General features: G+C 42.2%; 2 protein-coding genes across 9 annotated transcripts in view; both read right to left on the reverse strand.

Moving 5' to 3' along the window:
- LOC117880680 (putative neutral ceramidase C) overlaps positions 1–11431 on the reverse strand; it is a 56957-nt gene extending 45526 nt beyond the window's left edge. For 2 of the 3 annotated variants that reach the window (XM_034777063.1, XM_034777061.1), the window contains exon 1: positions 11292–11431. The gene's annotated coding sequence lies outside the window, so the exon portion shown is untranslated. The remainder of the gene's footprint in view (positions 1–11291) is intronic. The other variant, XM_034777062.1, reaches the window with a different exon arrangement.
- A 7506-nt stretch (positions 11432–18937) lies between these two features.
- SGMS1 (sphingomyelin synthase 1) overlaps positions 18938–21745 on the reverse strand; it is a 198079-nt gene continuing 195271 nt past the window's right edge. For all 6 annotated transcript variants that reach the window (XM_034776043.1, XM_034776039.1, XM_034776040.1 and 3 more), the window contains one exon: positions 18938–20520. In XM_034776043.1, coding sequence (XP_034631934.1) covers positions 20341–20520 — 180 coding nt within the window. In that variant the 3' untranslated portion in view covers positions 18938–20340. The remainder of the gene's footprint in view (positions 20521–21745) is intronic.

The following is a 21745-nucleotide window of genomic DNA, read 5'->3' on the forward strand; positions in this document are numbered from 1 at the left end:
CTTAGTAGTGTATTTGTAGATTCATAGGCCATGACTGATTGTAAATTAATGAAATATTTATAAAAATAATAGCCAGTTTGGGGAATTGGTAACTGCAAGAAACCAAGCTGGCACAATCTTCCATGTTCATGATGTTCTGAAGTGATCTTTCAGCTACATGGGGTATAATTGAGATGTATTTATTTTTGTTTGCTTTACACTGAATGAATGTTAATGGTATGCGGGGTTATGTGTGATGAATAATACATTGACATTTCTTTTCCTGAAGAAACACTGAATTTTTAAATCAATTTTTTTTAAGATTGGAACATTTTGTACATTCTGCTGTGGAACTAGAACTTCTGGCTGCATTCCCACAGATGCTACCACCTGCTTATTAACGCTCTATGTGTTTCATTCTCATTCTTTGGTTAAATGTAAGGGACTGTTGTCCCCTTACTAAAACTCAGTGGGGGTATTTAAGTTGGCTAACTCCCAGTGCCAAAAGAAAGGGGAAGGATCAATGGGCAATCAGGACCCTGAGACTGACAGTCCCCAGGGGCAATGGAGAGAGGCCAATGTTCCAGGTTGGGCAGGCTAATCAGGGAGTCAGGAGGCTGCGGGTGGAGGGTGGAAATGGGGTGATGCTGTCCTCCCTGTGAGCCAGAATTGCCTGGGTCAGGCAGAGTGGGGCCGAGCTAAGGAGAAAGCAGGGGCCCAAGCGAAGCTGGGGAGCAGAGCCGTGCCAGATCCAGAGGGGCCAGAAAAGCAGCCCAGGAAGCAGGTCAGTGCTGGGAGCAGAGTCACAGAAGCAACTCACAGAGCAGACCTGTCCTGTGCTGGGAGGAGAGCTGTAGCAGCCAGAGGGGCCAGAGAAGTAGCCCAGGGAGCTGGAGGCAGAGCAGCAGCAGCGCTGAGGCAGCGTGGAGCTGGAGAGACACCCCAGTAGGGTGACCAGACAGCAAGTGTGAAAAATCAGAACAGGGGTTGGGGAGTAATAGGAGCCTATATAAGAAAAAGACCCAAAAATTGGGACTGTCCCTATAAAATCGGGACATCTGGCCAGACTTGGAGGGGATCATAACCCTGACGAGGCGGGGGCAACGCTGGGAAGAAGGATCCTACCACCTAATGCCTGAGGGCGTGTGGCCACCACCAGAGCAAGTGTTCAACCTGCAGCATCCCTGTAGCACAGCCAGGCCCTGAGAAGGAGGCCTGGGACTTGTGAGGAATTGACTATGAACTTCCCTTACATTTCAGAGGCTGCTGGTTATGATGTCCCCGTGCCACAGAGAGGGGTTATGTGTTTTCTTTAAACCTTTCCAATTTTTCCTATTTTTTTAAATTGATTGCTGTTTAATAAATTGTGTTTGCTTTGAACTGTATGTAATGATCAGTGGGTCAGGAAAGCATCCAGTGCAGAGAGAACACCCTGGAGTGGGGACACCCTAGCCCCTGCCCTAAGTGACCCCGCCAAGATGGGGGCTGAGCCCCCCCTGAAATCCTGGGCCCGGACTTGTTTGGGTTACAAGGACTCTGCCAGACAGGAGAGTGGAAGAGGAGCCCTTGAGGTCAGGCAGGCCTCTGGGTAAAGGAATTGGGAGCAAGGACTCAGATCCTTTCGCTAGCCAATTTCACCAGGGTAGTGTATAAGCCAGGAAAGTTCACCACAATAGTGGACCATTCCCTCACCTACATAAAGCAACATATCTGGGAAGTTCACTGTATGTACCTTCAGTGGTGAACCCTCTCCTAAAAAAGTACTACTTTGTGCAGACTTTTGCTCTCCATGTCCAATACACTTTCACGAGAATCTTCTTCCATAAACAGCTGCCCCTTAGCACTAGTATTTTGATGGCACAAACTGGACAAAACTTCGCTTCAAATCCATGTCACTGCTTGCTCATCAGCAGAGCCTTCCTGCAGCAGCAGTGTCAAGACGTTGTAGCCTCTTTCGTTTACTATTTAGATAAAGCCAAAACTGGGGCAGGATTCCCACGGAAGAGCACCTAGTCCTAGCTAACGTGCCTGGTGTGTTGCATGGCCCAGGATCTCTTCCAGCACTATGAAATTTAGTGTAGTTGTAGTCTTTCAACTATGTTGCAAGATTAAAAAAATAAGGGCTGGGGGGAAGATAACAATACAAAAAAAAGAGAACAGGCAGCTGTGCTGAGAGTCTGTCACAGTCATGACTATGGCAAGGCACATCCTTCATCTCGCCGGGCTCAGCTTTTCCCTCTCGGGTGGTGGGGGGCTTGGAGTAAATCTGTCCCACACCACAGAGCTTTTATTCCTCACTCAGATTTTATTTTTCAATGTTTTGCAGGGTGGGCCTCAGGATAGGCCCAACAAGTACGCTTCAGCCAAACAACAGAAACAAATTCATAACCAAAAAGGGAGTACTTTTCCCTTTCCCTTCTCTGGGATGTTGCCTTGTTACGTTGGCTTCTGGTGCCAGTTCTGCTCTGAACAGGCCATTAGCTGGGTTGCTTCCCCTCCAGGGAGGAGAGCAGCCTTCCACCCAGGAGAATCCTTTTCCTTCCACTGCTACTAGCCTGCTGCAGCTTGTCTCTCATCCCTCCTCCCTCTCTCTCACCAGCCCTTAATTGGACTCAAGTGTCCCTAGCTGACCTGAGGTTACCTTTTTTCAGCTCATGGGGAAAAGGACCTTTACATTCTAGGGCCTTCTTCCACTCTCTCTTACAGCTGTCCGGTCTGACTTTGTCACATGACAAGTCTTGTCATGACACTTCAAGACCACCAACAGCAATTCCGGGCCCCACGGCAGAACAGTCAATGGGCCCCCAGCCCACACAGACACAGTCTGCCTGACATTTCGGTGGTGCTGCACCTGTGCTGGCTGGTGCCCAGCGAGCTGCCGGCTGCGCTGCTGGGTGAGCTCTTCCAGCACGCCCAGGGCTTCCACATGCCTGCCCGGCTGCCTTCACCGCCACCAGTACCACCTGCAACATCTAGGAGCCCTGCTGCCCTGCCGCCCACTTGGGCGATTTAAAAGGGCCTGGGGCTCTCAGCTACAGTGGCGATCAGATAGAAAATTCTGGAATTGGAATGATTGAATGGAGCTGAGGTTTCTAGAAAGGTATTTGTTTCTCTTAGGTACTTATATATGTCCCCCCCCCATTACCATAGTATCTGAGCGCCTCACAATTTTATATATCCTCACAACTCCCTGATGAGGAAAGGAAGTATCATCCCATTCTGCAGATTCATAGATTCCAAGGCCAGAAGGGACCACTGTGATCATCTAGTCTGACTTTCAAAGAATTCCTCATGCATCTCTTTCAGAAAAACAACCTATCTTGTTTTAAAAATTGCCAGTGATGAAGACCCCACCACAACCCTGGTAAACTGGTGCAGTGGTTTATTAATTTCACTGTTAAAGCTTTTTTTTTTTTTTTTTTATTTCTAGTTTGAATTTGTCTACCTTCAACTTCCAGTTATTAGATCGTGTTATACCTCTGCTAGATAGAAGAGCCTGTTATCAAATATTTGTTTCCCACATAGGTTTCATAAACTGTGATCAAGTCATCCCTTAACCTTCTCTTTGTTAAGCCAAATAGATTGAGCTCCTTGAGTCTATCACGATAAGGCAGGTTTTTTAATCCTTTAATCATTCTTGTAGCGCTTCTCTGAAACCTCTCCAGTTTATCAACGTCCTTCTTGAATTGTGGGCACCAGAACTGGACACAGTATTCAAGCAGCGATTTCACCATGCCAAATACAGAGGTAAAATAACCTCTCTACTCATACTAGAGATTCCCCTGTTTAGGCATTCAAAGGTAGCATTAGCTCTTTTGGCCACAGCATCACACTGGGAGCCTACGTTCAGCTGATTATCCAGCACCTCTCAAATCATTTTCAGAGTTGTTGAGTCCCAGGATAGACACCCCCATTGCATAAGTATGTTATACATTCTTAGCTTCTAGATGTATACAATAACATATAGCCATATTAAAATGCATATTGTTTGCTTGCACTCAGTTTACCAAGCAATTCAGATCACCTGTCCTCTTCATTGTTTACCTCTCCCCAATTTGTGTGTTGTCTGCAAACTTTATCAGTGATTATTTTATGTTTTCTTCCAGGTTGTTGATAAAAAATGTTAAATAGCATGGGGCCAAGAATCAATCCCTGCAAAACCCTCAAGCAGAGCTAGCATGAATATGTCTACACAAATTGGGAATCACACTTCCCAGCTCAAATGTATACATACCCTATGTGATGGAGCAGGAAACCATCTCCTGAGTCCCAGACTAGTGCTGTAATCATTGGACCATCCTTCCATATCCTGCCTTTTAGCAGGCAGTGAAATTCCTGCTAGAGAACATAGCTAATAGAAAGCATGAAAGGACCAAGAGGTTCTAGATGGGATGCCAGGAGGGGTGAAAAAAGCAGAATTTTGATCATGTTTCTGAAGGCCAAGGCTGTGTGTGAACCACTGCTGAGTGATTAACAATCAGTCTGTTAGCCTATACAGAGAGTGTAATACGAGCATTTAAATCATTACTTGGTAAAGTGCTCCAAGAGCATTTCATTATGAAAGGTGTTACAAAAACCAAATACTCTTATCTACTCTGCTGCTATCAGAACTATACCAAAATATAAGAGTACTTGTGGCACCTTAGAGACTAACAAATTTATTAGAGCATAAGCTTTCGTGGACTATAGCCCACTTCTTCGGATGCATATATACCAAAATATGACTTTTATAAAAAAGTAGAGAATTTAAATTATTTTACTACATTCTGGACTGCCATATCCTGATAATTTTTACACACATTCAATATGTGATTGATCATAGCATTAAAAAGTGTCATCCCTGTGAATATACCCACTATTTTCAGGTAGAGAGGAAGCATATAAAAATCAAACAGAAGAGCTTTAGTAGTTACGGAAAAATATAGAATACAAATGCAAAATACGTGGTCACTTTTAAAAAAAATATACGATTTTGTAACTAAAATACCAAATTCTAACTCCTGGCTATAATTATCAACTCAAAAATGGCATGTAATGAATAGTGTAAAGATACTGTCTCAAATAAGGTAACATACTGTTAATAGAGAGATATGATGATTATATTACTATATGCTTCTCTGGACAAAAGCTCACTGTTGTAGCAATTGTTGTTTTGTCTGTGATGTTTACATGGCAAGTATTTGTCAACTTGTTAATACTCCCTAAATAAACTGGAATCCTCCTGGGATGCTTGAGTGATAGTGTAGTGTCTGGAAAGAGTACATACAGAAACCACATTGCCACTTTGCAAATGTCCCAACTGATGCATTGCTCAAGAAGGTTGATGAAGCGGAATGAGTGGAATAAACTCATTCTCAGAGAAGGAGAAACCTTTGATAGATTACAGCACAGCTTGATACAGTCAGAAATCCAGTGTGGCATATCCTGGGCTGTAATCAGCTGCCCTTTAATCCTTTCGGCAAAGGCTACAAAAAGGCTAGAACCTGAAAGTCTACACATTCCAGGTGAATGGATAAGGCCCTCCAAATATCCAAGCTATGCTGCTTCTCTTCAGCTTTGTAAGAATGTAGTTTCAGAAAGAATACCAGAAGATGAATAGTCTGTCTGAAGTGGAATACAGACAGATAAAACCTTCGGCATGAATTTAGGGTGCAGTCTCAGGAAGTTCTTGATGGTGGAAATGAACATCTTGCATGCTCTCTGAATGGCTTGAAGCTCCAATATATTTATATAGAGCAAAACTTCCAGAGATTTACAGTGTCTGAGCCTAAGTTGATCCAGATGGGCTCCCCAACCTTTGGTAGATGCATCTGTTACCAGGGTCACAGTTGTTTCTGGTGACAGGAGGGGAATACCTCTGCATACTTTTGGCATATTCAGCCACCAATTCAGGTGCAGAGGGCTCAAGAGGGAATAGAGTAAGACTGGAAGAGGCTAATGGGTTAAGGCAAAAGCAGTGGGGGGATCAGGAGGGGAAGGAGGGCGGAACATTCAGTAGTAGGAGCAGAATGTTGGCTGGTCCAGGCCCCCCTCTTTGAGACTCAACTCCAGACCCCCTATCTTTCCCCTTAGCTGCCTTAGGTTCTCCCATTCCTTCCTTTCAAACAAGCCCCATGCTCCCTCCCTCCCTCTCAAGTTGTACCATATTCCTTCAAATACCCGGGTCCCCATTAGTTTCCCCAGTCATCTTCCTGCTTCTTGTGCTGGGTGCAAAAAGATAGATTTCTGCCTTCAACCACACCTGTCCCACTGCTCTGGACCTCCTGAGGGGGAAATCTGTGACTTTCTCAGTGGGGAGGAATGGCTTATGGAACTCCACAAAAACAAACATGTTGGTAAACAATAACTCTTCTGGGTACCGATATTTGGCTGAGGTATTGGACTAAAGACAGAGGATAACTTTTTTCCTTTAATCTTTTGTGTCTGCTATAATGGCATGGCTACATCTTTTTTCATGCACTGCTCAGGAAATCTAGGAGCATATCTTTCCCCAGCCACCACTGGGGGTGGGGAGTGGAAAGAGGAGTTATTAATAATGGAGAAGCTCATGTTTAGTGTGTGGTTGATTGCTGATATATCTTCATCTGAGAGACATAAGAGTCTCTTTTGCCAACCCAATACTTCCATAATAAGCAGGATCTTCGTGAAATGAGTTGTTGCTTTGTTGGAAGATCCTGTCTAAAACTAAAGAAACTAAATTCAGAAATGACAACACTACATTCTGTTTCAGAGTAACAGCCATGTTAGTCTGTATCCGCAAAAAGAAGAACAGGAGTACTTGTGGCACCTTAGAGACTAACAAATTTATTAGAGCATAAGCTTTTGTGGACTACAGCCCACTTCTTCGGATGCATGTATCAGTTCAGATTGTTGCATACATAATACATCTGACAAGCAAAGAAATGCAAATGTTAACCCATGTAACAATATATAGCTTCTATTCCTCCACTCAGAGAGAGACCTTCCCACTAACGCAACCATGCAGAATTTCACCCGGTTGGGATGCCAGCACTCTAGCAATCCCTTCCCAATAATCGGAGTTGTGTCTTCTCATAACTCTCAATGCCTACCTGGAAGTTGTTCTTTTGTGTGTGCTGTCCCGTCCAGCTGTCGCTTTCCACAAAAAACAACACCACCACCTTTCCTGAACAACTGAATCAGTTTCCATCTACAAACCTTGCCGTCTTTTTCTCGCTAGGTTTCAACTGACTTTCTGAAATATTTTGTGGTATAATTTGATTTTTATGAAGAGCCTACATCAAATTAGAATGCATTGTCATGTCTTAAAAAAATCTTCCCTTCAGAAGGATTCCAAAATGTAACAGTCTCTGCCCTTAGAGATTTTTCACCCACTACTGCCATGCAGAGCGTCTGTAGTGGATGCGGAGGAATCATTCTGAACCAGAAAAGTACATCACAGCTCTATATAGTTGTATTCACCTTGTGATTTTAAAAAATAAATGTTGGATAAGATCAGATCATGGATGAAGAACAGCCAGCTGAAGCTGAACCCGAGCAAAAAAAGGCAATGCAGCTAGACAGAAGAAAGTATTCTGAATCTGCAGCCAAAGTGCGGTGATTGAAGGTTCACATCCATACTTGGTCAATTCAGTCAGTAGTTTAGCAGTGGTCTTGGATTCCTCACTGACACAGCTCTCACATTGCAACAGAAGCAAGTAATGCTTTCTACTATCTCTGGTTAGCTAGGAGACTTTGTCCCATCCTGGTGAATGCAGATCTGGCCTCTGTCATTTATGCCTTGTCACCTCTCAGCTGGACTACAGAAATGCAGTATACCTGGGCATGAAACCTTCAACACTTAAGAAACTCCGCTAGTACAAAACACTGCATCACATCTCATCAGCAACACAGGCTACCGTGAGCACATCACACCTGTCCTCTGTTCTTGACACAGGTTTCCCACAGAATTTTGACACAGTTCAAGGTCTCTGTCTTTTTCTTTAAAGCACTCTATGGTTGGGGTCCAGGATACCTAAAAGCCTGTTTAAAGTTCCAGGATGAAGACTGTGGTCAACAACAACAAGAGTAAAGCTTGTCTATGTGGGATGGTATGAGAGAGTGCAATGAACTCCCCTAGGAACTAAGGGCTATCCCAAACCCCACCACTTTCCACTTCAAATGAAAGGTCCATTTATTTGAACTTGCCTTCTCTAGTATAAACACAAACATGTATGTAAAAAAGGTCCAGAAAAACAACCAAAGAATCAAACAAACTTACCAAAACAAGACACTGCACTTCACACGCTTCTCTCCCAAGGGAGAGGATGAGAGAGCAAACAGGTGACAGAAGTATAGTCATGTTGCACTACAGGAAGGTGCTCAAGATGCTACAGTAACTAACAACCTACATCTAGAATAGAATGTGTGACATCCAAGCAGGCGTGCAGGGGTGTGACAGAACTGCTGAAAGTGTGTCATTCCCACAACAATACGTGGCAGCCTGAATCTGACCAAACCCATGGGAGAGTATAAACAACCACCAGGGATACAAGAAAATAATAGGCTAAATTTGATTAACATACAGAGCCAAGACAAGCAGCCTCCTAAAAGAAAATTCCTATATTCTGAATGCTGCCATACCTGGACTTCACAAAATACCATCAACTATGGGCCCATCACAAAGACCATCCCTTCATCCACACATTGGGGTACTGATCACAGGTGAGGCTGAGCTGCATTGGCAGAGGACCCAATGGGTCTTCGCACTCCTCTGATCTGAGGGATGGGTGGGGAACAGTTCAGTCCTCTCTGTAAGTTAGAGATCTCAAAAAACTGATTTCTTGTTGGAGACAAATGTAAAGTAACAGTACATTTGAGGACAGGACAAGACTACATCTACACTAGCCCTTTTGTCGGTATAACCTATGTCCCTCAGGGGTGTGAAAAAAACCACACCCCGAGCGACGTTACTTACACCGACAGAAGCACCAGTGTGGACAGTACTGTGTCGGTGGGAGAGCTTCCCCGGCCAACATAGCTACCGCCGCTCATTGCGGGTGGTTTCCTTATATTGACGGGAGAGCTCTCTCCTGTCAGCATATAGCAGCTACACGGGAGATCGTATAGAAACACAGCTGAGCCAGTACAGCTCTGCCGCTGCAAGGTCTCTAGTGTAGACATGGCCATAGTGAAAGACATATTAGATCAAATCTGTGGCTCATCTAGACCAGTAACCCATCTGACAGCAGCCAGTAACAGATGCTTCAGACAGAATGTACATTGATTCCAGCAATCAGGGAACAAAGACAAAGGCTATGTCTACACTACAGCTTATAGCGGCTTAACTTACGTTGCTGCAGGGTGTGTGTGAATAAGTCACATACACCCCCGACCCCACAGTGACATAAGTTACACCAGCATGAGCACCGGTGTAGACAGTGCTGTCGGTGGGAGAAACTTGCGGGGGCTGGAGTAGTTAAGAGCTCTGCATCAACTTAGCTATGCATTAGTGCAGCTATGCCCCTGTCAACTCTCTAGTGTAGCTGTGCCCAAGGTGAATGGCACTAGATGCTCTTGGGAGAGCACTAGATCAACCATTGTTACATGCTAGATCAACAGAAACAAACTGCTCCACTATTTCCACACACACACACACACACACACCACACACACACACACACACACAGTTTGAATAAGAAAGTGTGCACGTTCCCAAAGCAGTGCCTGCGAAGGGTTTGATTTTTCTTGGAAGGCATTAGTTACCATGGTAATGAAAATGATTTAAAAACTTGATCAAAGTAGGAAAAACAGGTCCATGAGGTAGAGGAGAAGGGAAATGGCAACATTCTCAACCTCATGCCCCTTTTCAATATGGGACAGCTCAATTCAGCATAATGGCTGCCACTTTCCGAAGAATACAAGAAAGGAAATAGATCAATGTACTCTATTGCCTCATACAGCTTGTACATCTGCAATAGTGCAAGCTAGCATCTGGCCCTAAGGCATACACTTATATACACAACTTGCACAGATATGTATATGACACATGGAAAGAAGAAAAACCCCTGTGATCAAAAATGATGTGTCCCCTAACAATCACTAATGTTTAAATTTATACTATTTTTAGTTAAGTTATAGTTAGCTGCTTTTCTGATTTGTTTTTATACATCTATGGGGCTCCTAGTGAGTAATCGGAATATTCATTTAATCCTTTTCCTATAGTCTAGTGCCTTTAAAAACTCATTTGATTGAAAGGACTTAATGGCTAAGAGGGATTTATATCTGATATGTATCTTTCATTTCTCGCTTTCAGGCCAATCTTTTATTGAAAAACACTGAGAAATTGGCCTCTGCCTTGCTATAACAATCCTAGCACATCCAAGTTGTTGGCCATTCCCATACTTACATCATTATTTTCCAGACTTTTTAGGTACAGTTTCAAGAAAGCAATTATACGTTCCTTTTGCTCCTGAGTAGGTCTCAAGCTTACTCGCTATCTGATTCCAGACCCTCTGACTTCAAATTCATTCTCCTTGAAGTGCCCTAACAGTGACTGGCCACAACTTACACTTTCAATGTCCAATTCCAGTTTGGGGCAATAAAAGCAGATTTTATTGGCATAGTAGAGAAAACATTGCAAAATAAAAGATAATTGGAAATAAATACATTAATAAAATTCAAAACAAAGTGCTGCTAACCAGTCACAATATATACTTTATAAATGTATGAAAATACTAGCTGGCCTCTAGACCATTCCCAGCACTCTGAAGACTCTCTCAATCAAATATTCAGCTGCTCACATTTCTCAACTTTTCCAACAAGCATAATTTTGATCATGTTTAGGCTCATTCTAACACGATAACAGTAAAAGTTTGTTATAAAGAGGAGGGTGATAAATTGTTTTTCTGAGCCACTTGAGGACAGGACAAGAAGTAACTGGTTAAATTGCAGCAAGGGGGAGTTAGATTAGACATTACAAAAACTTCCTTATTGTAAGGATAGTTAATATCTGGAATTAATTGCCTAGGGAGGTTCTGGAATCTCTGTCATTGGAGGTTTTTAAGAACAGGTTATACAAACACCTGTCAGGGATGGTCTGGATAATACTTAATCCTGCCATGAGTGCAGGGGACTGGACTAGATGATTGATCAGGGTCCCTTGCAGTCCTACACTTCCATGATTCCCAGGCAGCTTCAAAATAATTAATACAGAACATAACAGTTTTCAGCTGCTCCTCTGGAGTTATCGCCTATATAATCAGCCACTTATTTTGCTTGTCTTTAAAGACTGCAGTTATATTCCAAAACAAATTTTTTAAAGATTTTTAATTAATTTAAAAAAAGATACTCACTGACTGGAACTTCCACTGAAGTCCAAACTCCTCAGTACTCACTCTGTCAATTGCCTTTCATCTCTAGAAGCACATTCATTAGCTATCTCTGTATTTATATCAAACTAGTACAGCACACAAGGACTTTGACCCTCCCACCAACTTACTCAGTCAGATGGCCTAGTGTATGACTCACTCACTTCTAACACTCAAACCTCAAAGGGACTGGTTTGGAATGTAGGTCTTGTTAAAACCCTGCTCCTATAGCAGTTACACTCCTAACCACTAGTTACTATCTTTTTACTTATCCATTGCTGAACATAGCCTTATAACTCCTCCCCACGTTGTTTACATTTTTAAAGAAAAAAATTGTCCTTACTGGAGCTCTCAGTCAATCCAAACTCCTGTGTCTGCACTGTCAACTGCCTCTCACTCTATCTGGGGCCTCTCAGATTGAGTAGGTTTCAGAGTGGTAGCTGTGTTAGTATGTATCAGCAAAAACAACGAGGAGTCCTTGTGGTACCTTAGAGACTAACACATTTATTTGGGCATAAGCTTTTGTGGGCTAAAACCCACTTCATCAGATGCATGGAGTGGAAAATACAGTAGCAGGTATATATACACAGTACTTGAAAAGATGGGAGTGTAGTACGATGAGACCCTGAAACATAAAGCCTTGTATCAGAAGCCCAGTAAGAGGCCTAAAGCCTGAGCTAAAGTAATGGTCAAGACTTTGCTAACAAAAAGCAAAGTTATGCTGTGAGCCAGAGGCAGGCCCTGCTCACAGAAGCTGGCAAGGAAAGGGCTGATGTTGCATAAACATATACCTACACAGTATTGGTTACTAGAGATATAAACATTTGGTATGGGAACACTCTGATACTTGCACATTCCACGCAAATAACAAGGAACAATCTGACCCATCCTAAAGACAGGATCAAAAGTGTAATATGATGGATAGAGTTGGTTTGTTCAAACCAACATGTACAAGGTGAGAGGCGGGGTATTACTGTGTAGAGGGGTTGTACCTTGCTACATAGAGGGGTTGCACCTCAATACGTCAGGAGTGATGTGTAATTTGTTTGTACCTGTATATAAGAATGCATCCCTGAGTGGACGTCTTTGTCTGGCCTAGGGGGCAGTGGAAAGTCCCGCTACTGACTGAGCCAGTCCATTGCCAGGGAGCACATATGTACGAGCTAGCAGCACCTTGGATATCTAATCTGGGGAGCTAGAGACTGTGTTTCTCTTCAACAATAAACCGGGCCAGGTGTCTTCGTATGTTACGAGAGTCTGTGGTCATTGGGAGTTCTCTCGGGGTCTGCTGTGTCAGCTATCTGCGCTGAGCCGGGGCAGCACACAGAGGGAACACGCACGCAGCCAACTGATATCAACATTGAATAGAGCACAGCACCACACTGGTAAGGGAGGTGCCTTACCAAGTGGGGGGAGGGGGGGGTCAGTGCTAATGAGACAATTCAATTAAGGTGGAAGTCAGATATTCTCAATAGTAGAACTCCAAGGGCGGAAAAATCACTTTTGTAATGGTAATGAGGGTGGCCCATTTCAAACAGTTGACATGAAGGTGTAATACTACTCAGATTGACTACTATTATTTTTGTATTTACAATTTACTATTACTATTTCCAGCTGGTTTTGCATCTAGAGCTTAACTATAGGTCATGCTCTTTGAAGACACCCAGTTAATTTCCATTAATAATATATTTGAATTAGTATGTAATATTTATTTCTGCAGATTGATCTATTATCCTATTTAAATATATTGCATCTTTCAGAGACAGCCACTGAAGGTCACTTTGCAATATCCAAACCATTATTAAACGTTCTCTCAAACCAGTGAGGACCATTCATTGATTTTCAACTTTTAATTAACTGAATGTGTATTTTTTAATTTCTAAATTAATTCTATCAACTGGAATTGAAGGATAGCTTTTTCTTTCTTTACGGCCCAAGTTAAGCTTATCTAGTAATTAAGTAGTCTCTCTAGAACAAAAACAATGTTTTTCAATTTATTCAAAAAGAAGTGTTTCATAAACGCCCAGGCTATGAGCCCAGTCCTGCAAACACTGCTGACGGCAAGCAATATGATTTGCTGTAAGAGCTTGGAGAACTGGTTCTTGTTTCTCTCGTAGTGCCTTACTCTGTAAGTAGTCCAATCAATGCCAATAACACCATTTGTGAAACAAAGATACTATGCAATGTAAGGGAGATCGAACTAAGCCCTAGAATTTAAATCACAGTTTAACTACTCAAAAGGATCTTGATTTGGTGTCTAGTATTTGCAGGACAGAGGTTCTAGGAGAGTTCAAAGATCTTTCAGATTGTGAACAGGTGTTGCACATTCTGTATGTATTTTAAAAATACTTTAACCCTTGTGGCAGAGCTCTGACCTTGTCCCCATGGGTCCAGCGCTTCTAGGCGGTTTATGCTAGCCTCAGTGGCTCACTGCGACCCTCCCAGTAGTCCTTCTCTCTCTAGGGCCAGGGTTACAGTCTACTGAGCCCTTTTCATCATAAGCCAGCAAGGAGATTGGTGTGAGAACTCCCAGTCTCTCTTGTCTCTAGGGGTTATTTCAGAACAGTTTAGCCTCCTCTCCTGACAGGGGCCTGTCTTCCCTTCCCAGGAGGTGTTTTCGTAGTGGCAGGTTGGGGGGAACCCGGGCCCGCCCTCTACTCCGGGTTCCGGCCCAGGGATCCTAATGGTAGCAGCTGTTGGCAGCCAATCTTTCACTGCCAGAGTTGCTACATTTCCCTGGGCTACTTCCCTACAGCTCTCCTGCTTCTCCCTTCTTCACCCTTACCTTAGGGCTCCCTTACCGATGGTTTGGGGGTGCCTTCATTAACCAGCCCTTCAGCCGCACTTCCGCTCCCTGGCTCTCCCCAGCCTAACTGGAGTGAACCCTTTTATAGTATCAAAAGGGCCTTAATTAGAGTCAGGTGTTCACATTACCTTAATGGACTCACCTGACTCTTTGCAGGTTAATTGGAGTCAGGTGTTCTCATTAATCTAGAACAGCCCCTGCTCTGGTCACTCAGGGAACAGAAAACTGCTAATCCAGTGGCCAGTATATCTGCCTTCTACTACTTTGTTGTACCCAACTGGCCTGGGTCTGTCACACCCTATTTATGTATTTTGAAAGCATTTATATCACAGCCCAGAGCCAGATTTTCAAAAGTGCTCAGCTTCCAATGTTTTGTCTAAATGAAGTTAGTGGATTTGAAAACCCTCAAGCACCTAGGCAGCCCCCACTGTTCTAAATTTTTCTTTTTAGATACCATGCACACAGGATTTCTACTTGTCTACACAGGGCTCTGAGATAGGAGGGCGATGTCCCAGGGCATTTGGCCTCAAAGTGTTAAGGCTTATAGGCCAGGAGTGATTTAGAGGCACCTGGCTTTACACGCACTGTCAGTGTGCCAAAGTAAGAATGCAATGTATTGATTTATGCATTTGTGCACATCATGCCTGGGTCTGGCACAAAACACTGATCCTCTTGCCTCAAAACACTTTTCTGACTCTGACCTCAAAGTCCTTTCCTGGCAAGCAGGAAATATAGCATCCATCCTTCAGAGCCTCCCACTACTGACAGGGGAACATGCCTCAACAAAACTAGAGAAAATAATTTACATTATTCAATAGCTGCAGCCAGGGGTCCTCTAAAACATCGCAGGAATGATGTGATTTACTAAGAAAAAGAGAAACAAGAGAAATATTAATTGCACCTACACAATCCTGCCCGGAACAAGTCATCTAGAGACAGAGCAACTGCTCTTAGCAAGCAAACAACCCAGTTTCAAGAGAGACTGGGGGAACAATCTATATCTGAAACTAACTGAAAAAACAGCCTAATTGGAATGATTGATGAGAGACCAGTAAAGGATCCAGTAGAACGGTCAAAAGTAAATACAGTCTCCAAGAAAAGAGATGGAGCAGCATCAGACAAAGCTTCTGCGGGGAAGCAACTATGCTAACTGTGGTCATAAAGGGTCTGAGGAGGTCTAAAGGAGACTGAGGGCATGGCAGTTCCAATGCAGCATAGGAGACGGGCTCATGCCCAGCTGCCAGTGTCTAAAAGGGCTGAAAATTTTAAGAGCTAGAAGAGTTCCAACCTCCCTCACCCTCGGAATACGAGACCCCAGACTGAAACTGAGACTCCCGTGCATATGTTTTTTCTAAATGATCGTGAGCAGCTCTTTGTAACTTCTTTCGAAAATTAGGATGGCAGAACCAAAGAAAATATACCATAGCTGAACAATTTCAGAGCCACATAGACAAGTTCTCCTTGATTATGGGGACCATGTGATATATTACAGTGGTTATTCTCTAATTATTGTATCAAACTCCAAATGTTCAGACGCTGCACATTGGTTTATGGTCCCTGCAGGTTAAATTTTAACTTGCCCTATCTTTCAGAACTCATACACCATCTGGTCCTAGTGTCCTGTTGCTGGTTAATTTATCAATTTGTTACAGTATTTCCTCTTTTGAAGCATTAGTTTCTGATAGTTTCCCTCTTTATTACCTGTAACTAAATAGGTATCTTTCCAACATCCTGGGTGGTGGATATTGATGTAAAGAAATCACGTAGCTTCTCCTTTATCGCCCCCTTTACTCGTGGGTAGTCCAGTTTTGTCTCACACCTTGAATTTTATTTTCCATGTTCCCAAATCCTCTCCATCCCATTTTCACACGGTATCCACTGGACAAGAGTAATTCCAGTTACCCAACAGTTATTTGCTGCAAACTACAACAGAAAGTATTAATCAAGACAGGTTTCTTTAATGAAAACTCACTGTGCAAATCAAAACATCTTTAGCAAAATTCATGCAGTAAGATAGTATAATGCAGAATGGAGCAGATTCAACTTAATGTAATGCTCATATATTCATAGAAATGCCAATGATCTTTCATGTGTGATCATGAAAAATCTAGACAATCTCATCACTTACCCCTGAGATCTGGAATCTTTCCCAAACATTATCAACATCTAAGTTTTGTTAATTTTTAGATCAACATTTTAGCCCTGTAGATGCAAATGTTATGATCTGGGATATATTTTATTGAAACCCATTAGGTGTGAACACACCCTTCATTTAAAATAGCTGAAAGAGACTGGGGCCCCACCTAAAACAAGGCATAATGGAGATTGTCCAGAAACTGGCACCATATGAGCACTTTTAAGAATTGATAACTCCCCATCTCGTAACTGTTGTTTAAGGTGAGTTGCATATGACCATTACACTGTAGGTGTATGTGTATCTCATGCACGGATGCCAGAGAGTATCCCCTAGTGGTACCCGTAGGTGTGGCCCCATTTACTCTCTGGCTTCCTCATGCTACAAATGAAGGGCATAAAAAGGAGAGCCACACTGATCATCTTTCAGTTCCTTTACACTGGAATACCACTGATAGACTCCAAGGTTTTTGAGGAAGGAGGATGGGCCATGTAATGCACATATGTAACACATCTCAAAGAACAAACTGTTATGAGAAGCAGAATAGCCATTTCTTCTTCTTCTGGTGCTTGCATATCCCATTACACTGTATATGAATACCAGAACAATCCGGGGCCAGGCAGAGGAGAACAAGGGTGTGAACCTCCCCAAAACAAGCAAGTGACTCAACTGGTTGTATACAATGTTGTTGGGTATAAATGTGTGTCAGATAAGGCTTTTATAAAAGCTAGTAAAGTTTTGAACTGGATTGTCATTCGAAGATGAATTATGCATGTATATACACTTAGAAAACTGTAATTGTAAATAGGGTGTGCAACTACAGCATCACCTCACAGGAGTATGGGGAAGCAATTAGGCAGGGAGGGGCACCTCCCAGGCTAATTGCTTACATTAAACTAACTCCAAACATCTAACATTGTACAACCCAGGGAAAGAGAATGGTGGACCATTAAAGTAATGGAAAGACATAGAAACTGAAAAGAAGGCCGTGCTTTCCCAAAACTGGGGTTATGTCTAAAATAGCATTTATGTCAGCAAAACTTTTGTCACCCAGGATGTGCAACACACCCCTGAGCGAGATAAGTTTTGCCGGCATAAGCACCTGTGTGCAAAGCGCTATGTCAGACATAGCTACTGCCGCGCATTGAACAGGCTTTATTATGTCAACAAGAGAGCTGCTCTCCCATTGGCATAACATGGGGACACGAGTGCTCTTACAGCTACACAGTTGGATCAGTGCACTTGTGCCTCTGTAAGCTTGTAAGTATAGACATGGCCTAAGGAAGGAAGGACTTTCCCCCACTCTGTGTAACCATGAATTACTAGTCTGAGAAAAAGAAAATAAAACACTGCAAACCCTGTTAATAGGGAAGGAGAGACTTGGGACTAGAAGGGCTATTGGGGTCACCCTGCAAGGAGTAAATAGGTGGGTGGAAGCCAGAGTGAGACCTTTATGCTTGTAGGCTGGTTACTAGTGTCAGGGTTTGAACCATGGCAGCATAGAGGCACCGAATGTCACAAGGTAGGAGGTGACAGAACCCCTTACTGGGTGTGGGTGATCCCCAATTATCATTATCAATAGATATGGGGCTAGGCGTCTCATCAGAAGATGGACTCTCTTTTTCTTACATTTGTCTCTTCTCTTGATGCAGCTGTAATTGCATACTGTCTAATAAATCTGGTGACCGAGTCCCTAGTCTCCACTGTACAGATGGCAATGATAAGAACATTTCCCACAAAAGGAAATGAGGACGGATAAGTGCACTCTTGTTGAATGCTTCTCAGGAAATTTGATATCTTTGGCAGCATAGGTGTGACAATGCAGCTTGCAATCCATTTAGAGTCGTCATGCTGCAATAGGATGATGTCTCATTTGCTCTGCATACGATACGAAGAGCTGGTAAGAAACCCAAAAGGGTCTTCTTCTGTCCAGGTAAAAGGCTCATCCTTGTGAGTATGTGACTTTGGAAGAGACTGACAAATATATAGACTGCTTTAGGTGGAAATCAGATTGCACCTTGGAAAGGTGCACTTTTTTCCTCATAGATTATAGCATGTGGGGGATCTGTTATCAGCATGTGCAGCTCCCCACTACTCTAGCAGAGGTGATGGCCTCTAGCAGCCACTTTTGCTGAGAGGTGTAATAATGTAGCAGGAGGCTAAGGGTACAAATGAGGGACCATAAGAGATGACAACAATAAATAAAGGAGGAGTTGGATTCCTGATAAGGGGAGGCCCCGCACACATTGTCCTGCCACATGCACCAATTCAGAGATGACAATATCCTGTCTGAGATGCATACTAACTTGTCCAGCTGGTGAACCTCAACATGGTAGATTGACTTGAGCCATGCCTGAATCCCCCGGATGTGCTGCCCGTCATGAGGGGTCCTGTGTGTACAAGCAGTCATGTTACCTAGCAGCTTGAAGCAATTCCTCATTGTGGATCAGGGTTGATCCTTGTACAACACATGGAGGTCTGTCAGACCTATCAGACCTTTAAATATTACTACTATTCCATAACATTAAAGCACTGACTTGTAAAATGTGAACACTGGCTAAAAATGAATGCTGTTTCCATAAAGTCCAATTCTGAGTCCATTCAATAAAACACAAAAAAGTAAAGACAAGCCTCTGGAGTAGAAACCTACCATTAAATTTAAGACATATTGAAAAGATAAAAGAAAATACATTTTTTAAAAGTCTCTTTATTTTCCTTCACCATTATTGTTTTACAATACAAATATCATCTTGTGAATACACAAAAACCCTATAGAAGATAACTCTGCTTCACATAAAATACAGAATGGATATCTTCTTCATTCTTAAAAATCTATTTTGTTCTGCACATTGGCAAGGATATCATAGAATACTTCCCCAAACATACAGTATGTATGGTAGGAGTGAAACTTAGAGGTACATGCAGCTTCTGCACAAATATATTTTAAAGAAATAGATTATTTTTGTTGTTTTTCAACAACATTTTCATTAAAGGATGGAGAAACTATTCAATTTGAAGTCAGTGATCATCTGTAAAACTCCTGAAAAAGTGAATCCATGGCTGTTGTCTTGACAGTTAAAATCCAGCTACTAAGTAGATAATAAAATCAATTTAAAATCTTACATTTTACTATGATCTGCCCACAATGTGTGAACAAGATCTGAGCCTTTGATTTGTTTTTTCCCTTCTAATAGCAATTTCAACAGTAAGTAAATTTCCAGTTTAATTTAGTTATAAATGTAAAATTTATTAATGTATACAGTACATATACTTGTGTTTTCATGGAATATTTTATTTTAAATAAGAACATCTAAGACTGCCTACTGACCATACAATCAAGACAAGAAAGGCACTAGAAACATAGACAAATCTCTCTCTTCCAAGAAGCATTTTTTATTTTAACTCTCTTTTCTCTGACATGTAAAAATCTTTTTAAATTTAGTCTTCATACATATTTTGAAAAATAAAGTTAGGAAATACTTAGAAAATCACTTTACAACAGAATATTATTTTTTGCACTTTTTGACACTGTCACTGCAGATTTTACAAAATCAAAAGTTACTAAACTTTTCTGTGTCTTATCATTTTATTTGTAACATTGGTGTAACAGGTAGAAAGAGTTTTAATTTTTCCCCAGTCAGGTATTTAGAAACCTTCATATAGACATTTGCTAGAAAATGGCTTACAGCCCAATCTTTGGGGCAAGAGATATGAAAAGTATGTTTTCCCAAGAAAATAATACGTTTTATTCCCAGATGTGACTGGAAAGACCAGAACATATGATATAAAAGTTTTCATTTATGCTGTCGCATCATATACAAAGGAACATGGTGATGGGTAATGTAAATCCCAAATCTATTAACAAGAAATGTATACAGTGCATGATAAGTTAAATTCTCTTTATTGTTGTCCAACGCAGATCCTTTGGAGAGAAAAAAAAAGATCACAGTGCTTTCCAGGTAACTGAATTGGTTAAGTCAAGGAAATGGTTAAAAGATAAAGGATTAGGGAGCAGTTCACTTTTTTATGGCATCTTCTCTCATGGAGTTCTGAGCACTTTGGACAGTTCCTTTCCCCCGCACTTTTAACAGCTGTTATGTGTCATTCACCAGTCTGCTGTATTTAGCTTGTCTACCGAGATGCAGCACCGGCCAGGGGAAGGGCCAATGGTAAGAGCGAGGTACAATTCCTTGAACATTCTTTTCAAAGTACTGGAAGGGCCTGTACCACCACACCCGTGCAAGGAGGTTAGTTTGGGAAGCTTCTTTTAGCACCTGCACAAAGATAATTAAGAAAAAATAATTACAAACAAGCACAGCAATTTCTCTCATTACTTTAATGCACACTGTTTGCCACCATCGTCTGCAATTCTCCACAAATTTATTGTTTCAATTTACATAGTACCTGCCTCCTATCTCTACACACATTTACATTAACAATATGAACACATACCAAAACCAACCTACATTGACAAATGTATCCTTCAGCTGGATAAAAATAATTATTCTTCACGTGCATCCTATCCACTGCCCCCGAAAACTCTCCTTCCTTCCTCCCATGAAAGTCTGAACAAACAGAACATGTCCTAACAGTCAAACTGCAGCTCCATTGACCAAGTGAGTAAGCAAGTTATGGATCTGGGAGCCCTATGAGAACTCTCTGTCCTCTAGGGGTTGTTAGTTCCACAGGAACAGCAAGTCTCAACTGTCAAGGAGTTGTCCTAGGTGAGAGAATTTTTATAGATAGCCGGAGGATCCAAACTATAAAGAACTTTCCAGATTAAAAGAAACATCTGTAACAGTACCATGTATAAAGCAAGCCAGTTTTATGGAGCACAGGCATGCTTCTTGTGTGAAACACCAGTAAATAATTTGGTGTTCAAGCAATGTAGTATATAAAGTTTCTGAGTGGTTAACCCTTAGCTTTTCAGTAACCCAGTCTGGAGGTTACTGAAGCATGAATGACTCTGAAGAGATTCATACCTGAAGGGGAAAAAAATCACAAACTGGCAAAAAACACTTGGCTTCTGGAATCATCTGGGAACCAACACAATCTAGGGATGCCAACTTCAGGGCATGTCTACACTGCCCCACAGTTTGGGCTAATGGGTGGTGTCATTAGTAGTGCTCCCCTGGTAGAAACTGTGGGAGCAAAATTAAAGGTCCTGAGGTCACAGTGAGAACTCGGGACCTTTACATTTGTGACTATGGCATCCACGTGGGGGAGTTAACAGTGCAGTACTTTGGTGTGCACCGCTAATCACATCACTCCTTAGTCTGAACTGTGGGGCAGTGTAGATATGTCTTCAGTAACAAAAGAAAGACATACCCCAATACAGCTAAAGGGGCTAACAAACTCTGACATAACCTCTTTTGGCTTTCCCTAATCCTCAAACATCTCTTGACTCTTGTCTTGGGTAAACTTAAGCTAGCTATAGTTCAACCAGGTCAATTTTTGGACAGACATTGAGGCAGCACAGCAATCATGCTGTTTGGGGGT

This window comes from Trachemys scripta, chromosome 7 (assembly GCF_013100865.1).
Source record: "Trachemys scripta elegans isolate TJP31775 chromosome 7, CAS_Tse_1.0, whole genome shotgun sequence".
NCBI lineage: Eukaryota > Metazoa > Chordata > Testudines > Emydidae > Trachemys > Trachemys scripta.